The sequence below is a fragment of the Balearica regulorum genome, chromosome 3 (genome assembly GCF_011004875.1).
Source record: "Balearica regulorum gibbericeps isolate bBalReg1 chromosome 3, bBalReg1.pri, whole genome shotgun sequence".
Taxonomy (NCBI): Eukaryota; Metazoa; Chordata; class Aves; order Gruiformes; family Gruidae; genus Balearica; species Balearica regulorum.
In genome coordinates, this window is record NC_046186.1 from 121233475 (window position 1) to 121251161 (window position 17687).

At 39.4% G+C, this 17687-nt stretch overlaps 1 protein-coding gene and 1 long non-coding RNA gene across 2 annotated transcripts in view; one reads left to right on the plus strand and one right to left on the minus strand.

The window, feature by feature from the left end:
- On the minus strand, positions 1–6886 carry LOC142601181 (uncharacterized). The gene is made up of 3 exons (XR_012834811.1): positions 6750–6886; positions 4845–4970; positions 1–1921 (listed from the first exon to the last, which is right to left on the minus strand). It is a non-coding gene; the product is annotated as an uncharacterized LOC142601181 (long non-coding RNA).
- Positions 6174–17687, plus strand: part of TMX4 (thioredoxin related transmembrane protein 4) — a 23182-nt gene continuing 11668 nt past the window's right edge. The window contains exons 1-2 of the mRNA XM_075749809.1: positions 6174–6398; positions 14168–14283. Coding sequence (XP_075605924.1) covers positions 6211–6398; positions 14168–14283 — 304 coding nt within the window. The 5' untranslated portion in view covers positions 6174–6210. The remainder of the gene's footprint in view (positions 6399–14167; positions 14284–17687) is intronic.

Here is a 17687-nt window from a genome sequence, read left to right on the forward strand (position 1 = left end):
TGCAGATGTAGCAATACATTGGAAAATATTTCTTTATTGTTTCATGTTTCTCCTGCTGCTTTCATCAGAAGTTTCTTATCTCAGCACTAAATTCAGCTTAATATATAAAGATATTTGCAAAGGTTGGGATTTGTAGAAGCTTGGCTTGAGAACTATGTGGAATGGCATCTGGATTTATGGCTCTGCTGCAATATGTCTTTGAGACACTTATCAAAAAATTGCCTACAAGCAAGAACTTAGCTTATGATATGACAGTTTTCATTTTCTCAAACATGCTATCTTTTCAGGTGAGTTTTTATTCTTTTCACAGGTTGTCTTGAAGTATTGTGACCTTTAATAAAAATTACAGTATATATTTTGTGTGTTATAGAGGGCACAGAACATACTCTGCCATAGAACATCTATAAGCTTAACCTGGGTTTATGTCTGTGCCTTTGGGCAGCCTGCTTCTCTGCTGAGCTCCTGCGGCATTTGGAGCAGGTTTAAAATGAGCGTGGCATACTGCGAAGAGAGCTGTCTGCTGTTAGTGAGACTATTGCTCTGCCTGGAAGGGAAAAAGCACTTGCTGTGTTCACAGTGCCCAATGTAGCTTTCAGATACCCAATTCTTGTGCAATTCTTCTCCCTGCTGAAGTCAATAGAAGATCTCCCTGTCTACCTGGCTTCAAGTCACCTCTTTAATGCAACATGCAGCTGCCAGGAGCTGAAAAAGGGTTATTTTTGAAAGAAGTCACTGATGGTAAAAAGCCATGTATAAATAAATATCCATGCTATATCTAACAAATCTTAGTCTTGTGATAAAGGCCTGAATTTTGGATTCATGTATTGTGTAAGGAAGAATAATCCTTTGCCTTTAATAGCATTAGCTCTGATTTTATATGGGAGCACAATCAGAATTATTTTATGTCAATGACTGTTTACATTGTAAATCATGCCCTATGTGCATCTATTTCCCTTCTCACAACTGATAGAAGGGAACCAGTATCACAGGAGAGAGGAATACTGACCACAGTCAAACAGCAACATGTATGAGAGTAGAGTTTGGCCACGGATGTTTGCACTAGATTTACTGTCTGATGAGCCTAGCCAGCTTGAGCTTGCATCATAATCTAATAAAAACCTAATAATACCTTTTCATCTAACTCAGCTACATATATCAGGCTTTGGAGGTGTCAGGTCTAAAAGGAGAATTGTACTTTTGCCTTTGAGATATTTTTATTGCTGAGGAAAAATGTATTGCAAGAAACAGTTCCTTACACAGCAGGAGAATTCCACTTTGGAAAAATAAAGAAAGAAAGAAGTCAGACAATAAAAATTCACATTTCTTATCAGATCTGATCTGGTGCACTCAAACTTGAAAGCTGCTTCTCTTATCTCTTGCAACTTCTTTTAAATTCTGAAGTGTCTTGACAGGCAGAAAATGAACAGATGCACATCAGAGGTGGGAGATGATCTTGTAGGAGGTCTGTGCTTGAGTTCTGCAAAGATAAGGATGCGGAGGCATGCCTGCATGGTGGTGTGCTGTGTGGGTAGAGGAATCCCCCAGCATGCACCTCTTTGCAGGACTGGATATTACATAAGATTTGCAAATTACTTCCTGTCCCTCCATTTTATACCTTGGCAGATATGTAAAGATCCCAATACAAAGACATTTCACCAGAAACAGGCTGCCCTTCGGGTTTCAAATCTCCTTCTGTCCCAGTTTCCCTGCTGAGCAGTTGCCTTTTCAAAGCCAGCAAGCGAGGAGTTCCTCTAGCTCCCATGTAGGCATCGTACGCTTCCTGAATCAGGTTCTGGCACCTCTGCTCCCTGGAGGTTATGGATGCTTCTGGCTGTGGGAAGTACACTGAGCACTGTTGTGCTCTAGTGCACTGCTCTTCAGTCTTCGTATGCCAAATTTCATCTCAGTAGCCAAGTGTTGTCTGTAGTTGGACATACAGGCAAGATGAAAAAGCATATTTTTAATATTAATACTACAAGATCAAGAGCAGCTGTGCAGGAAGGTAGGGCAGAACTGTTAGTGCACACTAATGTGCCTATAGTGCTGCACATTAACTTCCCTGTTTAAGAAGCATAAACCACAAATGAAAGGTGAGGGGTTTGAAAACAAGATAGAATTTTCAATGCTGAATACCTTTGATAACTTATCCTCAAATTGGAGTGCTTGACAGGACAACTCTAGTTCTTCACATTTATGCAGAACAGCAAAACTCAGTTAGAGATGTTCTTGAAAACTACACTTAACTACTAGTATTATAGGTATAGTACCCTCACTGGCTTTCTTTATGAAGGTATAAAATATGATTTCTTCTTGTCATTATATATCTACCCTTTGGGTACTCATTAGATTGATATGGTCTTGATTTGTAGGAACAAGAAAGCTATATATTTCTTTTAATATTCCAATGAATTGTGTAGTCTTATTTATAAAGGACAAATATGAATGTTCCTGGTCAAAAGTAACTCTTGTATAAAAGTTTTTGTTAATTTTAAATAGATATCAAAGGCAGAGCGATGGTGAGTTTTCAACAGTTAGTTTCAGTGCTGTGTATTTACTGATCTACCTATTTTAAACTAAACCATTCTCCTTAAATATAACAAGCTTCAAGATTAATAAATCCATGCTAGGACATGCATGGAATACTTATTTCTGGCCAGTTTATTCTCTACTATACTATTTGTCTTAAGTTATAAACCAAGTTGCAAACTCTTTTAAAATTCACATAGTGAAAAATATATTGCAATTTTCATTAGGCCCATGTACAGATTAAATTAAAACTGGAAATATCAAAACTGCTGTTGTATGTGTGATAACATCTTATTTTTGAGTTTTACAAACAATCTGAAAAAATTACCGAAAAAACACATAGATGGTGATATTAGGCATATTTCAGGAAAATGAGTGTTACAATAATTTCTGCTCTAGGCAGTGTCATGAATCTGCCATGGCACACAGCGAAAGAAAACACATCAAGAATGCTGGAATACCTTTCTTTACCACAAGACACTCACACAAACTAATAATAGGACAACATCAACATTCAGTAAAGTAGAAAATAAACTTAATAGAAACAAACTTACAGAAAAGTTTTCTAATTGTATCCTCTGTACTACACACCTAAAATCAATGATTTTTTCAATGTCTTTTTTTGTTCCTAGTGGAAAGTCACACTATCACAGAAGGCTAAATTTTAGTTCCGTTAACATAAAGACTCTGCACAGGGAAAATACTTATGGAGTACAAAGCACAGTCTTCCTCATGTCCTTAAAGAGAAACACTGAAATTACTGCTAGGGAAGTCTAGGAAACAATGTATTTTGGTGGTGTCCTCTGTGCAGAGCAAGGGCTGGTCACCAAGGTAGAGGCATTCCAGTGTAGAAATACTTGTGATGTGAGTGCCTGCAGTATTGCAGAACAGGAGAAAGATGTTGTTGGTGTCTCTCCTTTCATTTGGGTCTACCACACTTACTTGTTCTTTCCATACTATAGTTACACTTTCCATTTTACAATCAAGATTAAAACAAACAGCTACAGAAATGAACTTTTCCAAATTCTGCCCAAAACTTAACTGAGGTTAATGGACACACTTCCATCAACAGCTGCTGAAACCTGAACTGACAGCTTAATTCCTAAACCTTTTCTGTAACAGCAGTGGGAGTATGGAAGTTGGAAAACTGTAATTCTCAAGAGCTAGGCAAAGCCAGCAGAGCAACACACACATATAGGGTAAAAGTTGAAGATGTAGAGGTTTAACAGAAGCTTAATGAAGGTAAAGGAGAGTAAGTTTTGTAAGGGAGTAATTGAAGTAATCACAACAGTAATGAATGGTCTTGCCCAGTCTTTAACTGGCCCTCCTCATTTTCTCTTTTTTAGCCATTTCCCATTACATGTTCCTAATCGGGTTCAAATGAGGTGTATCTTCTCCATCTTTGCAAGCCTGACCTACTTCAGAGGGATTAGCAGCACTGTGACATGTCTCCCGTGTTTTAGGAACGCTCTGTTCTGATTTAGGAATGAAAGCAAGTCTGCTTTGTTTCTGACCAGAGTTTGCCTGAACTGCAAACCTCCTCTGTGCTGAATGTGGCTAGAAATTACTTAGAAATCTGTTCCATATTAATTGGTACTAAAGAGGTCCCCAGATCTACCCTAAGTCTTTTGCTCTTTTCATCCTGAAGTCTTTCTTTCCTGGTCCTTTCGAATTCATAGGAAGATTCCCATGTATTTGGAGCCATCATTTTTCATGTGGCTACTTCTTAGGCACTTCATGGAGATCTGTTTTGCCACCCCCTTCATTCTCACACTCTGAGGACACAAATATCATTATTCTGCACCTTCTATCACACAGTAAAATGTTCCTCAACCTTCCCTTTTGCACATTGGCTCTTTGTCATGTAAATTCTCCTAATTTGGCTCCACCAGATCCTAAATCTCTTCTGGCTTTGGCCACTTGCTTCCCCCCCTGCCAAGAATCTATAGAATAACTAGCATGTTTCCTTCAATTTTCCCTAGTTGTTACTGAGCAGCAGCAAATTCCTTTCTGTACTACCTCCTCACAAGGGAACTTCAGCCATGTGTATGTCTTCTCAAATAATTTTTACCACTGTATTTCTTTCTCTTCACTACATACCTTCAGGTCTAAATATCGCTAAAATATCACATCCAATTTTCAAGCTATCCATTTGGGAAGGGCACTGGTAAGTTAGAGACTGGTTTAATTTTTTTTTTATAAATTACAAGAAGAGCTAAATGTTTAGAAAAATTGTATATAGATACTTTGAGTTCAATCTATGTGTATCACATGGAAGATATTAGTAGATATATGTGTTCTGTGAGGCTTTTACTTACTTAATCCTCAGCTGGCATTAATTGTGGTGGCAAGAAGCTTACAGCTCTGAAAGGCAGGGATCTCTACAATGCTGGGAAGCTGTTGACAAAAAACTTCTTTTGTAGTGGCAGGTACTGTTTGAATACCTAGTGAGGAGAGAATATCACTGAGTCATTGGGAGAGGTGACCTACTCTTGGAGAGATAGCAGACGAGGAAAATTGCTGTCACTGTTTCATTTTTGCATAGTGTGAGTGGTGCTATGGGCAGACATGTTGGAGGAACAGTGGAAGCCCATAGCTGCTGCTAAACTCCTGACCAGGAGCAATCTTTTCTGTCCCCAGATGCTAATGCTGAGTCCACTTCAGTGTCAGTAAATAAAGGCCAGACCTATATTTTAAGGAATGTTTTGATCAAAGCCCAGATTCCTATGGAGAAATATGGGAGTAATGTAAAGGAGCCTCATAAGACAAACTGGCTAAGTGTGACAAAATCCAGAGGTGGCAAGCCCTACTGTTTCCTCGGGGGGGGGAAGAGTCTAAATGTTTTAACAGAGAGGCTTATTAACTTTAGGAGCAACTGTTAGAAAATTCTTCATCACAAGTTACTTCCATGCCAAGATAGTCTCCAGCAAACAAGAGCTAATTTCCATATCAGAAGACAGGAAGGCAGCTCAGACCTGTATAGTGATCTCTTATTTTTTTTTCTGGTCAATTCACCAGGCTAACTAAGGATGTTGACTGTCCTAATGACCATTAATTGAGAGTGCAATGACCCCACTCAAGGGCAGGGCTGCTGTTCAGAGGTACCTGGACAAGCCAAAGGACTGGGGCTGACAGGAATCTCATTGAAGTCAAGGGAAAACATAGTCATGTGAGTGGGATGGGCTAAACAATGCATTGGGGTAGACAGGTTGCCTGCCCTGGGGCAGATGGTCCCTTGGGGACCTAGTGGACACTAGATTAAACATGATCCCACAGTGCAGCCCCAGAGGGCTGGTGGCTAACAGCATCCCAGTCATCAGCGCTTTTTATTCAGCACTCATAACACGGCACCTTGAATGCGGCATGCCGGTATGGGTGCCCCAATACAAGAAAGACTCATAAACCTGATCGAGAGCAGTTGAAGCCACCTCGATGGCGGGACCGGAGCACTTGCCCTGTGGCCCTGCTTGAGACTTCCTCCGGGCCTATGACAACGGGGCCTTTCCCCCGTGAGGGGCTGGAGAGCCGCTGGCAGCCCGCCGCGGTACAGCTCGCCTCAGGAGGCGCCTAACAGCTCGCGCCTAACGGCTCCTGCCCAACGGCCGCGCCGCGCGCTCCCTCACGCAGGCCCCGCCCCCGCGGCGGCCGCTCGCGCCCTCACTTCCTGGGGCGGGCGGGTTGAACATGGCGGCGGGCCGCTGGGGTGGGCGGCGGTTCCTCTGCGCCGGGGCCGCTCTGCTCTTCGCGGCGGTGCTGGGTCCCGCCGCCGCCTCCTCCCAGGCAGGCAGCCCCGGCGAGCCGCGGAGCCGCGTGCAAGTGCTGGGCGGCTCCAATTGGAGCCTGGTGTTGCAGGGCCAGTGGATGTTGGAATTGTGAGTAACGGCCCCTTTCCCGCCCGCCTCAGAGGCACCGTGCCGGGGAGGGGGGGGGGAAGCTTCTCTCTGTGAGGCGGCCGGACTCAGCTCGTCGCCTGCCCCGGGGAGCGGGTATGGCCGGTAACGCCTGCCCCGGTGCGGGGGGAGAGGGGCCGGGCGGTGCCGGCCTTCCCACCCTGCGAGGGGAAGCGCGGGAGCAGCCGCGCACCTTCCCCGCCCCTGCAATGGCTGGCCCGGGGAAGGGGGGGGCACGGGAGGAAGCGACCGGTCCACTCAGGGCAACTTAATACCTATGGTCCCCTCCTCCACCGAGCGTTGTCGGCCCTTGGCCTGCGGGCACACTCTCACCTTATTTGAGAGGGTCTGATCAAGGTAGCTTTCCTCCAGGTTCTCGTCCTGTGCGGGCACGGAGTGTCCGAGTGCCCCAAGGTTAAACTGGGCACGTCATTGATTGCATTTCAGCCGGGTTATTCGAGACAGCTGCCTGCTGGGGAATAGTCAGGCACTGGACCTTGCGTTGCTTAACCATTTGGGACTTTCACTGGATTTTGTGCAAGCTAGGAAAGCTGAATTTTTGGTAGGTAATGTTTAGCAGGAGTAGGTTTCCAAAGTGGTGTTATATAATATATACGCCCTCACTTCCAGCCCGGTTGCTCTAGAGTTCTTATTATTCAAGGGAGATACATCAGATTTCATTAACTTTTCAGTGCTGCTGTTGCTTTATCCTGGTGACAGCTGGAGATTGGCGTGTTGCAGACTAGGGTTTCAAGTGCTTTTAACTGTGGCGGTGTCACGGCTTCACTTGTGACACGATAGTGTTCTTGAGATGCACGTGGCATTTTGCGTGTGGAGGCTAGCTCACCTGCTTGTATTTAGGAGGAAAAGGAACTTGAGAGTTTGAGAGCAGTTAAAAGTAGTTTAAATAAGGTGGCTGCTCACATGTGTGCTGTGCAGCTATGAAACAGGATTTTATTGTGGTATGTGTGCTACTCCTCTGTGGAGTGCTTGAGTTTTAACAGTGTGAAACAGACTGGGTAGCCCGGTAAACAGACCAGGTTGGCCATCAACAGCTGAACTCGTGCTTCCTCCTAAACACCTAGCTGCTTTTAAGTTTTGGTTTACTATTGAATTTGACTAATCTCCAGTCTCTTACTACAGGGAGGAACTATCACTTCCTCTAGGGCTTTACTGCTCAGGATCCTACTGGACGCCTGGTGTTAATCAGTGAATAGATGGGAACTATCCTGGATAGCTGATTGAGAGACCCAGGGATGCCTGCTCTGTTGGCTAAGGATTTGGGTTTGGTTTTGAGGTTGTGGGTTTTTTCCTTTCATTTATTATGTTCTAAAAGGTGGGAGAAGAGGTGATCTTGGAATGTGAGAAAATAAGTTTGTTTTTTAAATTGAAATTTTTCTACTTCTGACATCTTAGTCCTATGCGGAAGCTACTCTGTGAAAGTTACCTATTCATGTGTGAGTTGGTGAATCTTCTGGAGTAAAAAGGTTCCTTTTGGTGACTCAAAGTTTTTATTTCTAAGAAAATATTTAAATAACTAGTGGTGCATGCCCCTGAGGAAGAAAGAATAGAGGAACTGACTGAAATCAGAAGTGGTTGGGATAGTGAACAGTTAAAATGCTTTGTGAGTCTTTACTCCACTTGAAACACTGGGTTCTGGTTTGGAGTGACAGGTAGCTGACAATAGCAATGATGGCAAGCTCGGCTTTAGTGCTAGCTAGGTATGTGTTGCTACATTGTTAAATTAGACTTATTTTTATTTTATGTACAGTGTGTGAAAGATACTTGGTTCACAGTGCTACATGATACTTGATTCTGTGCTACGTTTCTAGTGCTTTGTGCTTTTAAGTGAGGAGGAACCTTTGTCTTTCTTGAAGATGCTAACTCAGTGCTGCTGTTCTTGAATTAGTGAAAGTTTGAGATTCCCAATCATGTCTAAATAGGAGTTTGAGATCTAGTATTGATTTCTTATGATTCTTGCAGCTGGTTTCATGCTAGTTGGTTTTGGCTTCTACTTATTTTTAATCTGGTGATCTGGACAGGAGTCCTGCATGCCAGTTCATTGATTCCTTCCATGCTGTGTGGTAGATCTGTTGGCAAGACTGCAGTATTGTTCATCAAAACCTCATTTGCTCAAAGAACCTCCTTTTTTTTTTTTGTTTTAGAAGACCTTTGTTTTCCAAGCTGTACTTATTTAAATGCAAATATTGTTATAGGATCTCTGTGAACAAAATGTTTTGATCATTTGCTCTAGATTACTGATTCGATGCCTTTGGCCCCTTTAGGAATGGGTACTACTACTTCTGTTTGTCAATTTTTGTTTATGAAAGCAGTGTAGGTGAATTACTGCATGTTACTACCTCTTTGTTATTCTCAGGTGCACAGATAGAGAAACTTAAGTCAGAAATTACTTGTGTGCAGGATTTGTAGTGGAAATAGGATTTTTCTTCCTTCACCCCTCCTAGCTGAAGTGTATGTACTTGGCTGACTTGTACTATTTGGTTATTCATAGCTGGCAAAATTGCAGGCACTGGAAGCACTGCTGTATTTCATTGATAAAACGTTCTGGATAACTTTGTGTCTCTGAAAGACATTGCAACACTTTTTGCTTGCTGTTACTATCGCAGCACGCAGATCCTCGCTGAAGTGCTGCAAGTGTGATGCTGGAACAAACTGTTGTAAAAAGCTTCCTTATTGACTTATTTCTAGTCTGTAGCTGTGAGATACTGATTCGTTAATATGAAGTGTTTTCTTTTTGTCTTTATTTTTAATATTCTGTTAGGAATATAGAAAAATAATTTCTGGTCTGTTTATTTAAAAGTGCATTTTGCATTTGTAAACATAGCTTGTTCCAAGCTTGATTGATCTTAATTTAACATCCTCTTCTTTTTGAAGCAGATTAAAACAAACAGAAAAACTCCTCAACAATAAACTTGTCTTTATGCCTCTGGTTACAAGCAAAACTATGTACTATGCTCCTGTTGCATCTGCAGTACTTTAGGAACTTGCCCGTCAGGAAAATCTCTAGTTTAGTTCCCACGCAGGATGCTAAATGTTGTGGTTTCCGTTTGTTTCAGCACAGACTTAGTACTGTGTGTACGTAAAAAAAAAAAGAGAATGTCTTAATTTTCTATTTGAATTCTAGCCAGGTGAAAATTGAGAGAATAGTGTAAGTAATAATCATGTTTTTCGAGGCTAGCTTATCATACCCATAGCATAGGCCTATGCTTCTCATTATCGTTTATTGTTAAACATTGTCCTGCTATCTAGTAGGCCAGATTATCACAAGGGTTCAGTCCTTCCACCAGCACTTTTGTCTGTAATTTCAAGGGAGTGTGCTAAAAACCTAGTTGAATGTTTTGGTATTTACATGGTTTCATGCTTTTAAACAGTTGGCTTGAAACACTCTGTGTAAATAAACTCCTGAAGAAATTTCATAAATTATTTAACAATGATTGTAACTTAGATTGAGAGTTCAATAAGATTGGGAATTTTCTGTCTAAGGAAAGTATAGTCTCTTTCTTCCTCTTGATTTGTTAGTATGCAGGCTTTTCTTTGTCTTATTGTTCAAAAAAAAAAAAAAAAAAAAAACACTCCAAAATGTGTGTGTGTGAATGAAAATGAAGTTACCAAAACTCTAGTTTTGGTCTGAAGCTTCTGCAGCCCTCCAGAGTTCAGAGGAAGTGACCAAGTCATCTATGGACTCCTATTAAATAACCAAACGTGTGGCTGATAACTGTGCTGTGCATTGGCTGAATAAGAAACTGATAAAAAGTGAAATATCCTTGGCAGCAGATGCTTTACTATTATAGAAGGGGACAAAACCGTGTAGAATGATGGAACTTAATCTGCTGAAGTTCTAGAAGACTTCACATAATTTTTCAGTGATTGATTGGCTTTCATTTTAAAAGTAATTTCTCTGTCTTTAAAAAAAATGCTTGTTGAAAGTTGTTGGGGGTCTCTTTTTTTTTTTATCGCAGATGGTAGTCTTTTCTTGTTTTTGAAACTAGAGAGCTATAGAAACTATGATATATCCTGCTTCGCTTCCCATCTTGTTCTTGGATTTTTAAAATGCATTTCATCACTGAGCTCTAGTGGAAACTAGCATTTGAAATGTTATCCTGAAGAACACGAATTGTTTGGCTTGTAGTGCATCAAATCACAGTAGTATGTGGTTACTTTCCCATTTATTTGGGTATTGTTGGGAAAGATACATGTGTTAGGTTACTGATGTCAATACTGCAGAATGGGAATTCATAAGGTTGAGCTTGCACCTTGAAACAAATTCCCCAGAACAGTGCCTCAGTGTATTGTCACTTCAACAGGCCCATCTATGATTTAAGGCATTTGAATGAAGCTTGGCAGGAGAATCCAGGAAAGAAACTTCTTTTATTTGCTCTTTGAGATAGCCAGGGCTTCTGCAATTTGTAAAAGAGCCTTTTTAACTGTTATGGAGCAACTTGGGTTAGGAGGTCTTGTCTGTTTTGGAGGAGTTTTGGCACGCTGGAGGAAACTTCTTGTCAGCTTCCAGAGTCTGTACTATTGTGATACAGGTCTTGGTAGATTACAGGGACTAACTTTTGTATCTTTGGCTGACATCTGTTCACTTGAAAAGTAGACTAAAGCCATAGAGTTGACTTTCTGAAGCTTATCTTTTGTTGAAATTATGCTGCTGCCTATCCTACCTCAAGACCTATCTGTATTTAGGAACAAGAACAAATCAAATGATAGTCTTAAGATACACCCAAAGACATCAGGCACTGTCTTATTTTTCCTCTTCTTTGTTTATGAAATCCATAGCAATATGGCAAAACTACTTAAAAATTAAAAGTAATAATTAATTCTGATATTGCTTTTACCATTCTATTAGGTAATGCCTGAACATTTGCACCTCCAATTTTAATAGTACTTCCAATGTGAAATCCAGCAAATAGCTTGGTTTACTGTAAGCAAATTTTGTGCTATGTAAGAGGTCTGGTAACACCACAAATGAGGTGTACCTTGAGAAATGTGCGATACTTGCTTGCAGTGAATAACTTGGCAGCGTGTAATTTATAGGTATGGATGTTTTCAATCCAATTTTAAATGGTGAAGATCAGTAAATTGCTTTTTAATGTGTAACAGGCTACTGTAAACTTTCTTTCCTTAACCAAGTGCCCAGGTCTTGATTTAAATTCCAGTGGACTTTGATTTTTTTAAATTGGAAAGACCTGAGTGCTGTTTTTTTGGCACACTTGTGGGGCATAGGGCACAGTGCAAACAACAAGTTAACAGCTAAACATACTCCCTTGTGCAAAGGAAGAAGCTAGAGGAGTAACAGCCTTTAATTTGGTGGTGTTGATGAGGTGCTAATTATTTCCTGGTCTGCCTGTGGAATATGGCAGAAAAAAAATTTGGTTACATCTGCTTTTGTAAGTCATCTCATCTTGGATCTTGTGACTTGATGAATAGTTGTGAAGACTGGTTTCACAGCACATACACGGATCTGCTTTCCTGCTCCAACAGATTTTAATTTTTTTTTTTCTGGGGAATATAAAAATGGTATTTGTACTGTGACTCCTGTAGAAATACCAATCAGCCACACCTTTAAAGGGTTCATTAGAAGCCTGCATTGAAATAAAGTACCTATTAAGCTTCAGTTCTTCAGGGTGCAAAACATTTTTTGAAACTTTTGATAAAGGTGACCTAAGTGTGAAGTATTTTACTCTTCTGTATCTTACTGAAAGAGAAGGTGTAAGGGGAGGTATTTTAAGACCGAGAGGGAGGCACAGTAGAGCTTTGACCATAGAGTGTTTTTGTTATTAGCAGGAGGCACTCCTGAATTCCTTGGTGCTACATATGCTGCATAACAAATGCAGACATTAAAGCTTCAGAAAAGTGAGGATGTTGAAGTAAACAGCAGTGATAACTCCTGCAAAAATCTATTGCAAGTTCTTTCTTGTCTGTGTGGGGACAGGGTGTTTTCTGGCTGGCAAAAATTGAATGTGTAATTTCAGGAATGTAAAGCAAATATTTTAAGCCTGCTTGCCTGTGCCAATGTTCAGCTTGAGTGGCTGGATCTTGTAGTATCATATGTGACTGTTGCCATCTCGCATCCAATATTGGTAATAAAAACCAGGAAACCAACAACTAAGGCTTTTTGTGAAGTGCGTTGTTGTGGTTGGTCGCTGCCAAACTGTGATATGAGTGGATTTTAATGCTGCTTTGAGCTAAAGAAAATGCTTATCATATGAATGCCGCATGTATTGAATATTCCACTTAACTTCATTTAGAAGAAAGGCTCATGAATGTGAAATATAAACATAAATGTTGATATGGGCCAAATTTCTGTTTCAAGATCAGATAGTAGCTTAACCAGGCTAAAGGTTGTATTAATCTTGAAAATCTCATGGCATGAGTTTGACATATCTAGAGAAGCTAGGTTTAGAAAAGATTCAGACTTCTGTCTTTAATTTTAGAGCAACATCAGCAGCATTATCTGATGGATATGTGCAGTTTCTTACCTATCAGTCAAGCTACTGTAATAAAAAATACTCTTTTTAAAGTACATTATCTGTCAACCTATTATTAAAAGCCTTCCATAGTTCCAGCAGGACAATGGGAAACAGCTCTGCATGTGAGACTGGTTTCCAACATCTTTTTGAAAGATACCAAGGGGCTGTTTCTTGGCAGGATAAGACTTACGTACTGTTTTTAGATACTCTCACTTGAAATAATGTTGGTTCAAAAACCCACAGTATTAGCTTTCATACCTAAAATCATAAATTTCTAGTACAGTAAAATACAAGGCATATTTTTAAATTATATCCTTTTAACTTCCAAATGGCAAGATTTCCTTTAAGTACTTAAGTATTTTTTTAAATTTTTAAATCACTTGGGTAATTTTTTCATTTGTAAAAGGTTACGTTTGTGTGCGGGCAATTGCTGCGGCTCAGTTACTTGCTATACCTAGCTGTTCTGTGTTACCTTAGTTGCATACATGACAGACTTTTGCAAGCTGCACAAGTTTGACACGCTTTGTTAACCAAGTTAGGGTAAAATACATAAATATGGCAAATGGGTTTTATCAGCATTTAGTGTTTGATATTATCCTTTCATATTAGCTGTTTTGTCTCTATGATATTATCAATAACAACTGGAAACTTGGATTGATTATTCCAATTGGTAGTACAGAAAACAGCTCTTGAAACATGCTTTCTTATTTTGCTGAGGTTAATTCTGAGAAAAACCAAGACTTGAGAAAGACAGTTTGAGCAGTAGGCATTTGATCTGCATTCTTTTTAAACCTCTGAAGAGTGCTATCAAAAAGGGCATGCTTTGATGTATTGAGTAGTGGGCTGAGGCAAATGTCATTTCTGGAAGTTCTGAGGTGTGGGAAATCAACACAAAATGTTATGTTGAGGCATACTGCTTCAGAGGACAGCCTGGCTTCAATAATTCAGATAGCTGCCATGGAAATGGATTTATTTCATATGTAAATAGAACAAATCACAAGTGGTGAGGGGTTTGGATATGAATTTCTGAAATCCGTGGCGATTGATTTTGGGTTTTTTTGTTTTAATAACATGAGGAGGAAAGTAGGGATTGATACAAAACTACTCGATTATCTTATTCAGTAGACTTGATTAAGGAAAACTGTAGGTTTTTTCCCCATGTGATTGATGTGTTTGTATTTTCTCTGTACGGTAAATCAATTTGAATGTCTGTAAGTGTAAGAATATTAAAATATTTAACCTGTCTTCCCCCTTTAGCTATGCTCCTTGGTGTCCAGCTTGTCAACAGATTGAATTGACATGGGAGAGTTTTGCAAAGGAAAGTGAACATCTGGATATCACTGTGGGAAAGGTGGATGTCACTCAAGAACCAGGTATAGTATGAAATAGACTGCTTTAATAAAAGGAATTATTCAATATAAGGATGACTTAGTGTCTGGGAGTGTGCTTTATTTTACTGGAGTATCTGGGATACCAGCCAAATGGGAAGGTTTCTAAATCAAAATAACCTTGTCCACATTTTGTTTCTCCCTATAGCTCATATCTGTGAGCCTAAGTTTATACAAACTCAATTTGAAGGATTAAAGAATTGGGGGAGTGATCTGGCTTAATGCTGTATTAGAAAGGGCTTATTCTCTATTTTAATCTACCTCACTGAAAGCTGTTGCCTGTCTCATTCCTCTCCTCCAAACTGTCTGCAGAAGAATCCTGTTCTGTAGCCTCCAGTTACCAAGAGTTTCAGGGTGTGGTAGCATTACCACAGTGTGAGTGTGCTTTACTAAGTTCTTAACTGTTTCTGTGATGGTGCTGGTTTATTGTCTTGTGTATTTGTAGTAGTGCTTTAAAGATCAGATGTTACTGTTGTGTTCTGTTGGTGATGCACATATGCAAATGTGTTTACAAAAAGTTTCCAAACCATCCATGAAACATGAATACAATCTTACTTATTCCTATAGTTGACTCCCTTCAAGGTTTTGAATGTGTTTATGTAAGCAGTAACAATATTGTTTAAACCTCTGCATCTCTTGGGAATGCTTCATGCTTGTTTTGGCTTTGAGGGGATAAAAGATTTTTATTTGCAGTATCAACAAAACCGACAGTTAGGAAGAGATGTTACTAGAATAAAAAGGCTAAGTTTTACTGATTTATTTTTTTTTCTTTATAAAGTGTGTGGGAAATGTCCATTTATTATTTGAAAGCATGCAGAATAAGTTACCTTTATCAAATTATAACAGCAGGGAAATGACTTAAACCTCAGAGCAATTTAAGTTCACCTCTCAGAGCAATTTAAGTTCACAAGAAAATGCCAGCTGCTCTAGACTTTGTGTAGGTTAATGTTTTGTTAAAAGTTTAGAAGTATACAAAAACTCTGCCAAAAAGCTGTTGATGTGGGGCTCTCCTTTAGTGCATGTACTAATCATTAACAGTTTATTAAACAGACGAGTTTGACTCTTATTTTTTTTCACAGATATAAACTTAAAGTCATCTTCCACATATTAACAAAGTAGTGGTTACTCTGGAGTTAAGGCTGCAAATGGGCATCTGTTATAATCCTATCTTGTTATTTTATCCCAGTTATAGACAGAGATTCTTTTGTTTATGCAGTATTCAAATAAAAGTATTTCAGTCTTGATTGTGGCATTTGGATATGGCTGTAACTTAAAAATGCACTTTGAGAAACGAGGCTGTAATAATAAAATACTTGAGATCTTGAATTATTCTTCCTGGTAAAGAACTTGAATGGAAGTATTGGGACCTGAAGGGGTCAGGTACTTGATACTTTTAAATCTAAATTTTTCTGACTGCTGAGTGATGCCAGATTCTTAAGACCTTAGATGTGACTTTTAACCACAAGTTCCTTAAATATTTGAATTTCTAATATTCCCAAGAGTCTTGACCTCTGTGGATGTTTGACTTCAAGTCAAAGGACTGATTCAAAATGATGAATTTGTACCAAAGCATGCATAATATACCTACAATATCTAGTTCAGCACAAAGCATGAAAACTGTAGCCACTTCTAAAACTAATGAATACTCAGATGAGAAAACAAAGATTTATTACAGATTTGACCTTTGGTGCTGATGTAATTTTGAAGGTATATGAGCTCCTTTGGAAGCTTTCCAGTGTTATTGAGGTATTTTTACTATAGGCTTATGCTTCAGACTGTCGGTTGGTGTGCTAAAATGCTCCATCTCCTATTCTTGCTTGTACAATGGTACCTTAATTAGCTTTGGTTATGTAACCCCTTCATCAAATTGAATGTAGTCAAAATGCGTTAAATTAGGGGAAGACCACTAGATGAGTGCAAAATTGCAGAAAATTGCACTTCCAAAACCTGCAGGAGAAAGTAGTCGTTCATGGTGCTTAATTACAGCAGATGCCCAAAGAATGAAACCACCAGAGCCTTAATGGCTTTACAGCATGTTTCAGTCACTTGATGTACTGGTGGTAAAGTGCTTATTCTTTCCTCATCTTTTCTGTTGAAACATTCAGTATTTCAAGAGCAAGTAATGGAGACACTTCTGGATCTCTGAGTGGTCTGCACTCAAAGGTGCCTTTCTTAAGGCCCCAATCACAAGACTTCTTCGGTCTTCTGTAATCTTTGAGTACTTGTTTGAAAGCAGCTTTATTTTTAGATGGTATCTGTATTCTCTGTGTATTTTGTGTGTGTGCAAATACTGAAGGTTTTTTCCTATTACTGATTATCTGTTGACTTTATAATGGATGTATGTCAGTTTTTGATTTGCAAAGACAGGTGCTTAACTGTATTTTAAGTTAGAACTACCAGCCAGTTCAAGCTTGTATGAAACACACACCAAAACAATTTACTGTCTGGTTTTAATTTTTTGCAGCTGGCTCACATCTGGTTTTACTGATCTAAGGAGGTGCCTTAGATAACACCAAACCTCCAACTAATGTTTTGGGGATGCTTAGATTGTGTTTCAGCAACAGATTTACTATTTTATAGTTTATAGATTTCAGCGTTCATTCCGAGACCGTTGGTACTTGCTCTAGGGATAGGCTACTGGTAAGAGATATTTAAGTTAGCTATTTTGTTTTCTGTTTGCCTGACTAGCATTTGTAAGAACTTCAGAGTCTTTCAGCGTTCCCATGACTTCCTCTGCTCTTAAGCTTGTTATGTTCTTTATGGCTCTCCACCTAGTTTTTCTCGTGTAGCTGTACTTTCTGCTTGGTTAAGTCTACTGTTACACTTGTTTTGTTTACTTTATATCTCCCTGTGCTGGCACAGCTTTTTTGTAAAGTTTTCTACCATCCTGCCTCTTGTAGCAATAAATGGAGAAAGCTGAAAAGTTGAAATGAGGAAGACTTCCTCTTTGGAACTTTAAAGAGATGCTTGCAGTTGGTTTGATTTAAACATCTTCAAAAAACCAAACAAACAAAAACCCAAAACCAACCAACCAAAAAACCCAAACGACAAAAAAACCTACAACCCTTTTTTTGCCTATTCCATAGGGGAATTTACACTGGGAAAAGCATTACTACTGAAACTTTTAAAAATACCTGACTTAAGTCAGCATGGCTCATCTTTGTCTTTAAAGGCAGAAACTCTCTTGCTACAATACTTTTACAGGGCTAACTTCCTGCTGCCAAAAGATGTTTGCTTTATTGAAAGTCGGAGTAAGGACTTAGTTTTCCAAAAGATTTTCACAAAACTTTATAAAAGGAAAAGTTAAATAACTGACTTGTACTTTTTACATTGTTACTTTATATGAATGGCAATTGCTAGCTAGAAGAATGTAACCCTTACTAATGGCG